A 9,786-nucleotide genomic window follows, 5' to 3' on the forward strand; every position below is an offset into this window, starting at 1 on the left:
CTTAAAATATCGTAACTGTCTCGAGGACAATACCCCATGCTGAGGATTAATGGTCCCGCCGGACCTTTGATTCACCAGCGCCTTTTCTTCGCCCTTGACAAATTGGATTTTTAGGAATGGGAAGGTCGCCTGGACCATTGTGCGCCAGCCATTCAGAGGCCTCGATTATGCAGAGGGCTGAGGGAACTACTCCATGTGACCCTCTCGGGTGGGACTCTGCAGCTGCTGCGCAGAGCAACTCTCTCACCAAACTCCGCGCCCTTGCGCTCGCGGTGCCAAAAGGCGCCCGCCCTGATTGAAAAGGCGCAGTGCATGCCCGCCCGCGTCACTGCGCGGGCGGAGGACGCACGTCGGGGTGCGGCTCTCTGGCTGGAGCGCCGCTCGGGCTCTGTCACCCGAGCCCTGTGCTGCACCCAGCGCGCCCACGCGCCTGCCTGGCGGCGGCGGCGGCAGCAATGCACGGAACAGCCCGCGCTCCGGCCACCAGCGTGAGCGCCGACTGCTGCATCCCGGCCGGCCTGCGCCTGGGGCCCGTGCCTGGAACCTTCAAGCTGGGCAAGTACCTGTCAGACCGCAGGGAACCCGGGCCCAAGAAAAAGGTATTAGCCATTCCGACCTCCGCCTCCAGCCATTCGCCTCCCTTTGCTCTGGCCCTGGCAGGGGTAGATAGGGCAAGCGGAGGAAAGGGGCGATTGAGTCGTTACCTGCCAATGCTGCCAGGTGGCCCGGGGACTCCAGTAACTCCTCGCAAGTCGCATTAACTGAGAGCTGGACGTGGGCCGAACTGTGGGGAAAGGACGTGGCTGAGAGGGGACAGCGCCGGGGCGGGGTGCATGGGGCTGTTTACGTGAGGGGACCACTCAGAATCCGCGCTTTCCCTGAAGCTCCCGAGTCTCGTTCGGAGAGGCGTGTGTGTGTGTTGGGGGGGGAGCCGGGTCTCCCCGCAAATGCGCCCTTTCTCTGTTACACAGCGCGCAGGGCGTTGAAGACTTTTCTTACCTTCTTCCCTTCAACGCGCTAATTTAAGGCTTAAATTCGCCTTAAAATAATTTAATCTCATGTGCTCCGAAAAAAAACAATCTTTGGGAAACTCTCAGTTCTTAGGATGCACCCCCATCCCCACCCCCGCGGATGTCTGCTGGGGGTTTGGGGTAGATGGAGAGCGAGTGATCCAGGTAGTGGCTCCGCCTGGGGCCCCGACTGAGGGCGAGGAGTGCCCACCCGCCTGGGGCACCCGGTCCGCGCGTCTGCAGCCAGGCTTTGAGAGTCCAGGCTCGCAACTGGGAGGCGTCGGGGCCGACCCGCCAGTTCTAACTCTCCGAACTTCGTGTAGACCTCCGAGCAGAGTCGGGTTTTAAAGGCTCCCTTCCGCCCTGAGGCGTCCCAGCCGGCAAAGGTTCTCCAACAGCTACCGGGAAAAGAAGGCAGGAGTCCGGTGGGGGGTGGCGGGGGAGGGGGGGGGGAGGACCTTAGCTTTGCCTAGTCGCTGCCTTGAGCTTTCTTGTAAGAAATTGCTCCCGCGCAGGGCCAGCGGGACCCGCATGTGACTCCCTACGCGATCACCCTCTTCCCCGCGGTCTAAAGTCTTCTTTACACGCGCTTTAATTGCTTTTAAATAGCCGGCCATGCTGCGGCCGGGTTGTTCGTTCACACACTTTCGCTGCCGGACTCCTAGGCACCTCCGCATCTTGGTGCTGTGTAGTGAGCCTGGGGAGGCACGAGAGGGAGGTGAAGGAAACTCTGGGTTCTGGGGCTGACGTCTCTTTTATATTAACGACCGCTCTCAGAACCGCAAGAATAGGAACTGAGCGGGGGGCGGGGGTGCGGGACATCTTGGTACAAGACCACCCCCCAGCCTCTCACCGAGGATGCTTTCGCTCTTGGTGTTGCCAAGGTGGGACGAGAGAGGGGACTGTTATAGTAGCCAGCCTCCTGTCTTCCTCCCTTCCTTAAGCAAGGTTCCTAGGAATTACCTTCCTCCCAGCAGCCCACAGAGGTCTGGCCAAAGCGAACGCAACCATTTTTCAGAGTCGGGTGGGGTGTTGGATAAACTTTCCCTCTGGATTGTGGGCCTGGCCGTGGCGCGAGGAAGAACGACCACTGCTTGTGTTGCAGGTGCGCATGGTGAGAGGGGAGCTGGTGGACGAGTCGGGGGGCTCCCCTCTGGAATGGATAGGGTTAATCCGGGCAGCCAGGAACCCCCAGGAACAGACTCTCGAAGCTATTGCAGACTTACCCGGAGGACAGGTACTGTGGGCTTCCCCCACCACTGCCAATTCTACCTACCTAACCGTTACTGAGGTGGCCATCAATATTAAGAACAAAGCGCTTTAGCTGGAGGTCTCATTTAAACGTCTCAACAACCCTCTAAGGCATACACTATTATTTTCCCCGTTTGAAGAATGAGGGAAGTGAGGTTCAGAGAGGTCCAATAGTTTTTTCAGGGTCACACAGCATCAGAGCGGGGACTTGAACCTTTCCTTTTAGTTGCTTTTAGACAGATTACCCAGGAAATGACAGCAAGCTGTCCCGTTCCTTGTGTCCCAGATCTTCTATCGAGCTCTTCGAGACGTCCAGCCAGGGGAGGAGCTGACCGTGTGGTATTCCAACTCCTTGGCTCAGTGGTTCGACATCCCCACAATTGCAACTCCGACGCACGACGAGAAAGGTACCGAGCCTGAGAGGGCCTCCAGGCCAGCGCGGGTGGGTGACAGTCCAGCCCTTCTTCATTCTTTGGATGCAACCCCAGGGCCTTTCTCTCGAGCTATGTAAAACTGAATTCATGCTCCCTGTCTGTGTGAGCAGACAGACGACGTCACCACTACCACCTTACAATCAACAGTAAATGATAATAGCGACAATAATCTGTCTCGCGACGACACCGAAAAAATACTTTATGAACATGGGGGCTATCCTTTCCTATTGCATACCCAGAGACAATTATTTACTCAATTAAGAATCCATAAAGAAACCTTAACATATTATTAATCACATCATGAGCTCCAAAAAGCATAACTCAAACCTGGAACGTTTTTAGAAGGTGGAAGGGCTTCTCTTCACTGGTTTGAAGAACAGGATTTCCACGGGATTTTAGAAGCATTACGGTACTTACAGCTGGTCTGTTGGCAGGTACTGAAGCCCTTCCATTTAAATGGTATTTATTCATTTCCCCCTCCCTACTTAAATTGAATCTGGGTTGTATCCCAGTTTCTTCTTAGATTTATTTGATCCCTTCCAAAGCCAAGAGTGGATTTATGCAAATAAGGGGCAGTAACTAAAGAGAAGAACATTTTCAAACCTCCCCTAGAACACTGAAGAACACTGTCTGTGAAAAAAAAATCTGGGTGGTGCTACAAGAGTTCAGATCTTGAGACCTCCCTTTTAATTCACAAAGCTTCCATGACTGTTCTTTTTTCCTTGTCAATTGTTAAGGTTTGTAATTTCTCCTAAAGACACAGTTATATTTAAAGTCAATATAATGAATGTTGTGAAATATTTTAACATGCTGTCCTCCCAAATTGCCTGCTCAAATCTCATCCGTCTAGAAATAGGGTTAAAGAAATTAATACAAATGTGAGAATTAAGAAACAATTCATGAATAAGACAGAATGAAGTTTATTTAGAATGATGAATCACTTCATTTCAAAGTATCACTGTCTTGTGGGTAGACTTGTGTGTACAGTATTCATAAAAGATTATCCTAAAGTAGCTTGTTCCTTATACTACATTATATTAAATTCTTTTGTCAACTTCTCCCACTAAAAGAGAAACATGATAAAAGATCTGTAGTGGAGAACTCTGTAATCTGCCACTACAGGACAATTCCAACAGCTGCTGACCTTTAGGGGCCAGACATTTCTACACAGAACACCCCTCCTTAGGCACTCTCAAATCATACAAAAGCAACCTGTTTGAGTGGTGGCCCTCGTGTTTCATTTCAGCCAATTAAGCTTATGAACAGATGTCAGAATAAACACCATTTTCCTTTTGGGAATGCATGGGCTATTCTGAACCCTGACTTCCCCACCTTTGATATACTTGAAATCTTGGCAACCTCAAGGTTACACCAAGATGAGGAGGCAAAGTCACTCGTGAAGTGTGTTTGACACTTTTGGCATGACTTGGATTTCAGAGTCCGGAGAACGTGTCAGTTGGTTAGAATAAATTGAAAAAGGAACATAATGAAACAGAGAATTTGCTTAACTCTTGAAAAGATGAAGAAATAAGTAGGGAAGGCTGCTATTCTTCCAACATTGAGTAACTCCAGTGGGTTTCAATTCCATAGTAATTTTAAGGAAAATATGGACCCTTTGTTTTAGGATGGAAGCTTACTTGGCTTTCTGATTGACTAGAGTCATTCCAGGGCAGCCTTTGAAAATTCCTTCTTTAAAAAGGGGTAGAGAGGGATGTTCTGAACTTAGGAGAAGGGAGGTTATTTAAGATGTTAAATCAGCATACCCAGCAAGAGAACCCAGGAAGTCTCTTCTTTTTTTTCCAGATTTATTTTACAGGGATGTTCAATACAAGTTAACAGAAATACTGAAATGATTTTATTTAGGTTTTCCATGAACAATTAGGGTAGGCTCTCAGAGGTAAATCCTCGCCCCCCACTCCGCTTTCTGCCCTACCTTGATGTCAGCTGGAATGAACTGATCCTTGCATCTTAGTTATCTAGAGGGACTACTTGCTTTATGCAAAGCTGAAAGTAAAACACATGAAGGGCAGAAGATATAGGACTTTTTTCAGTTGTTTTTGTAGTAATGCTTTAGAAGTTTGAGCTGCTTGTGTGCAAGGGGGAGGGAATTTAATTTTTCCATTGAATTTAATAAGACAAACTTTGGGTACTTCCTTGCGGCTCAACTAACTTCTTTCTCACAGACATTCTTCAGTATTATCAAGCAACCATAACACCAAAAAAAGAAACCCAACTGCAAGATTGCTGTTTTCTGTCCAGATATAACAAGACCGTTTTAAAGTGAAAATTAACTTCCACCATGTGATCACAATCTGTTTCATACCTGTGTCCCTCGACTGTGTTCCCAGACCTTGGCCAAATTAAAAACAACTAATGTTAATAATATTAAACACAAGAAAAGGCTTGACAGCAAAAACATGTATATAGTTCCTCGTAGAGAATTGTATGCTTACTAAAAGCTGAGTATCTGTATCATATCCATCTATATATTCATTTCATACAAACTAAACTATCTTTTCCAAGGACTTTATTATTATGCCTGGACTGGTGCAGCTTTCTGGGAGTTAATTAATTACCAGGTGGAACAACTGAGAACATAATACGACATCATCCTTCAATTTTTAGACTATAAGGACATAGGGCGTTTTCTTTTTTTCTCATCAAATTAAATGGGGTTAAAGAGGAAATAAAGATACAAATAATTTTGAAGAATAGCAGATTATAGTCCCTATGTGGTCCTTCAGTTGGTCACGCTCCAGGAAAACCTCAGGCAAAATGTTTAAGGCTGGGAGGCAGTGGGAAGGGTGGGTAATGGACATAAAAGGCATTGTTGTATGAAAAGGAATGATTACATATGGCCCATACATACAAGATATTGTCTCGCCTGGTAATGAGGCGCTCACGACCATTAGATTGGTCTTTGTTCAGTTTATCCAAACTCCTTGACATACGCCACCTATTCTGCAAACGCCAACAGATGGGCCCGGGCACAGCACAGCCTCAACACTTGATTTAAAGCAACAGCTGCTCTCTCTGCTCGTTTCTTCCCCCGGCTAGCCTGCCTGAGCGCTGCCCTCCCAAGGAAGATTTGCTCGGATGGCCCGGAGGAAGTCTTCGTTGGAAAGGCACAGGTCACCTCTTTGGCTTCTGAGTAATCCCAGAGGATGGAGATGGTGACAAAGTTGGCCATTTGGGGCTTCTCGGAGTCCTTGCTACAGTGGGGCCACCGAACTAACTCACTCTCTGGGCCCCAAGAACACTCTTGTTCATACCTCTGGTCATAAATCTGGGCTTTGCCTTGGGTGCGCTTTCTTTCTCTTTCGCTTGTTCGCCTCTCACGGGGTCGCTTTCCCACTCTTTCTCGCCCAGGGGAGGAGCGCTACATTTGCTGGTACTGCTGGAGGACGTTTAGATACCCCAACAGCCTTAAGGCCCACCTACGTTTCCACTGCGTGCTCAGCAGCGGCGGGGGCCGAACCTACCTGCACCACGAGCACGCTGCTCGCCAAAGCGTTGCCCCGGCCGCGGATGGCCTTCCCTTCTCTCCGAAACCCCCAGCGCCCGACTTTGCCGCGGCCGCCCCGGCTGGCACTCTGAGGCCCCACTCGCAGGCCCCGCCGCCTCTCCAGGCCTGCGGAGCGCGGGAGAGTATCAAGCGCGAGGCCTCCTCTGCGCCCTCGGCCACGTCGCCACCCGCGGCCAAGTGGGGGCAGTCCAAGAAGAGCAAGGAACAGCCGGACCGCGCCCTAGACATGAGCGGGGCCTCCCGGGGACACGGCCACTTCCTCGGCATCGTAGGCGGCTCCCCAGCTGGGGGCGGTGGCCTGGCTTTCTACCCCGGAGTGCGCTCGGCTTTCAAGCCTGCGGGCTTGGCCAGGGCGGCCGCGGCCGCGCATGGCGACCCCTACCGGGAGGAGGGCGGCGGCAAGCCTGGGTCCGGCTTGGCCTTAGGCAGGTTGCTGGGCGGGGGCCGGGCGGGCGGACGCCCGGTAAGCGGGGAGAACCCCGCGGCGGGCGGCGCCGGCCACCACCATCACCACCATGCGCACCACCACCATCACCATTCCAAGTGCCTGCTCTCGGGGGACCCGCCGCCGCCGCCGCCTGGCCTACCCTGCTCGGGGGGCCTGCGCAGCTTCCCTCTGCTCCCCGGGGCCCCGGAAGAGGCGTCAGCCTTCAAGCATGTGGAACGCGCCCAGCCAGCGGCGCCTGCGCTGCCGGGAGCGCGTTTCGCCCAGTTGCCCTCTGCGACCGGGCTGCCCGTCGAGCGCTGCGCGCTGCCGGCCCTCGACGCGGGCGGGCTCAAAGCCTACCCGGGTGGCGAGTGCAGCCACCTACCTGCCGTCATGCCGGCTTTTACCGTCTACAACGGGGAGCTACTCTACGGCTCACCGGCCGCCGCCGCTTATTACCCACTCAAACTGCACTTCGGCGGGCTGCTCAAGTATCCGGAGTCCATCTCCTACTTCAGCGGGCCTGCGGCGGCGGCAGCAGCAGCGGCAGCTGCCGCTCTAAGCCCTGCGGAGCTCGGCTCCCTGGCTAGCATCGACCGAGAGATCGCTATGCACACGCAGCAGCTGTCCGAGATGGCAGCCGGGAAAAGCCGAGGCCGCCTGGACGCGGGGACGCTGCCACCCGCCGTCGTGGCGGCGGGAGGCGCTGGGGGTGGCGGCAGCGTAGGTGGCGGCGCCGGCAAGTCAAAGACCGGCCACCTGTGTCTCTACTGCGGCAAGTTGTACTCGCGCAAGTACGGGCTCAAGATTCACATGCGGACGCACACCGGCTACAAGCCGCTCAAGTGCAAAGTGTGCCTGCGGCCCTTCGGCGACCCCAGCAATCTGAACAAGCACATCCGGCTGCACGCCGAGGGCAACACGCCCTACCGCTGCGAGTTCTGCGGCAAGGTGCTGGTGCGCCGCCGGGACCTGGAGCGCCACGTCAAGTCCCGCCACCCCGGCCAAAACCTGCTAGCCAAGGCGGGCGATGGCCCCGGCGCGGAGCCTGACTACCCGCCGGAGCCTGGGGAGCCCAAGAGCGACAACGACAGCGATGTGGACGTCTGCTTCACGGACGACCAGAGCGACCCTGAGGCTGGAGGCGGCGGCGAGCGCGACCCATAACGAGTCTTCTCGGGAAAGGGTGGATTTGGGAGGCGGGAACGGAGATAAGAAGTTGGGGAGGGGAGAGTGGTTCTCTTTTGGGAGAAGAGAGGAGCTCCTGGAGAGTGAACCGGTTGACAAAACCGTTTTTATTTTGGTTGGGCGCCAGATTTGGAACAGTGAGAGGTCCCAGGTCCTATAGTGAAATTCAGAGCTAAGGTTTAGAAGTGGCTCAAAGAAATCTGGCTTTTTGCGTAGCCGGAGCGAGTCGGGTCCCTGTGGACCCTTGGACTCCGCGGGTAGTCTCTCCCATGAACCACCCAGGAGGTCTGCTCTCAACGTTTAGGATCGCATTAATGTGAACTTCACAGCGCCCTTGAGGGCGTCGATTTTAACTGCCATGTATTTTTAAATTGTTCTTTAATGTGGAGGAAATTGTGCCTTTTGAAACGATGTGTGTGTGTGTGTGTGTGTGTGTGTGTGTGTGTGTGTGTGTTTACATTAGCATTTCACTAAATAGGCGAAACAGTAGTCAAAGTTCGGTAGACGTGACATCCATCCATCTATCCAAATATTTCCATTTCATCTGTTCTCGTGTCAAAGACTATGCCTTCCCGCATTGACTATATAGTGGTAGCAGGTGTGCAAATTGGTCAAGTTGCAATTATTTATAAAAGAGTAATGACAAATGTAAAATATCTAAAGCATGAATCTAAAAGCACGCAATATATAATTTTAAAGAAAATGTCTTATTTGGTAGAGTACAGATGTGATGTATGTTGTTTTACAATGAATGATGTACAGTGGATTCAGTATTTTGGTCTTGGTTCCAGTTTGTGCAATCTTTAATAAAAATAAAGATACACATGACAGTTTCTTCACTTAGCGATTTCAGCAGATCCTTTAAAGAAAGAGTTTAATTCGAAAACAATTTTCAAGAAGACTCCATAATAAAATGAATCACAGGACACTTGAAGACTTTGACTATTCATAAGGTAAATGTTAAGTAGTGTTGTAATAGGGAAATATACTATTTCCAATATGTGTACTTCACATGCTCCCAGATAGCGGGCAAAGTAACTGTTTTCTGAAATCATGTTAATTATGCTAAGAGTTTTCATGTTTAGGAAAGAAGCTAATGAGTTTCAAGAAAAAATGCATATTCCTCATCAAAAAGAATTATCGAACTGTAGAATCACTGTTTCTTGCTATGTACCATTTTGACAGGGGTTTCCTTGGGAAGCAAACAAAGGAAAATTGCTCCGTGCTTTTTATGATTCATACACTTTAGTTTTCATTTAACAAATGCTAAAAGAGGATTGATATTATTGGAGGTGCTTATCTACTCGTCTGTGTAGTTTTCTTTTCTCCATGTACTCTTTCCAATAATCTCGTTGATGTGTGTCCCATTTTACTGAAGAGAAAATATACACTTCAAGTTCACTGGGAGGCCCATAATGAGAAGTACAAAGTTAGAAGCAATGACTTCATTTATGGGTATAAAAAATTAATACTAGTGAATGGAAGACTATCGTAAAGAATATATTTCTGTGGGCTAAAATTGGAAAGCACCCTCTCCCCTTCCTATGCCACTCCCCAACCCCGTACTCAGGGGAGCATTTCACTGAAGTTATGTAGAAGTGGAGGATGAGCCATCTCCTCAACTAAGGGCAGGTACCCAAAGAGCCCAGCTCTCTAGTACTCTTCCCAGAGGTTGGTGGGAAGATTCTTGTAGGGCACCAAAAGATCTGGCTATGATCCTGATGATTTTAACTCAGTTAAAAATGACCTTTATTTTCTGAATCCTGAGTACTGCAGCAGTTCCCACACAGCTGTCTCCCAGTTGGGAACATGGCAGATGTCACTGGATGGCTGGCAGAGACTTTTTGTAATCCATCAGAGCAAGAGGCATGGGGGTGAGGTGGGGAGGACATCTGACTTTTATGGGGGCTGGATCAGCAAAAAGATTTTTTCTGTGAGAAAACTTATCCT

At 50.7% G+C, this 9,786-nt stretch overlaps 1 protein-coding gene across 1 annotated transcript; it reads left to right on the forward strand.

Annotated features, from left to right (window-relative positions):
• The first annotated feature begins 325 nt into the window (after window positions 1-325).
• PRDM13 (PR/SET domain 13) lies at window positions 326-8,675 on the forward strand. Its single transcript, XM_025925961.2, has 4 exons — window positions 326-599; window positions 2,116-2,247; window positions 2,548-2,668; window positions 6,065-8,675. The coding sequence occupies exons 1-4, from the start codon at window positions 456-458 to the stop codon at window positions 7,813-7,815; spliced, it is 2,148 nt and encodes a 715-aa protein (XP_025781746.1). The 5' UTR covers window positions 326-455; the 3' UTR covers window positions 7,816-8,675.
• The last annotated feature ends 1,111 nt before the right edge of the window (window positions 8,676-9,786 follow it).

Source organism: Puma concolor, chromosome B2 (genome assembly GCF_028749965.1).
Source record: "Puma concolor isolate L17-30 chromosome B2, mPumCon1.1.hap2, whole genome shotgun sequence".
Lineage (NCBI taxonomy): Eukaryota > Metazoa > Chordata > Mammalia > Carnivora > Felidae > Puma > Puma concolor.

Bases quoted from the DNA above. Each gene is read 5' to 3' on its own strand.
- PRDM13 (XM_025925961.2), top strand. From the start codon at position 456: ATGCACGGAACAGCCCGCGCTCCGGCCACCAGCGTGAGCGCCGACTGC. The intron at 2,248-2,547 runs GTACTGTGGGCT...CTTGTGTCCCAG, and splicing joins CAGACTTACCCGGAGGACAG to ATCTTCTATCGAGCTCTTCG. The intron at 2,669-6,064 runs GTACCGAGCCTG...TTTCTCGCCCAG, and splicing joins TCCGACGCACGACGAGAAAG to GGGAGGAGCGCTACATTTGC.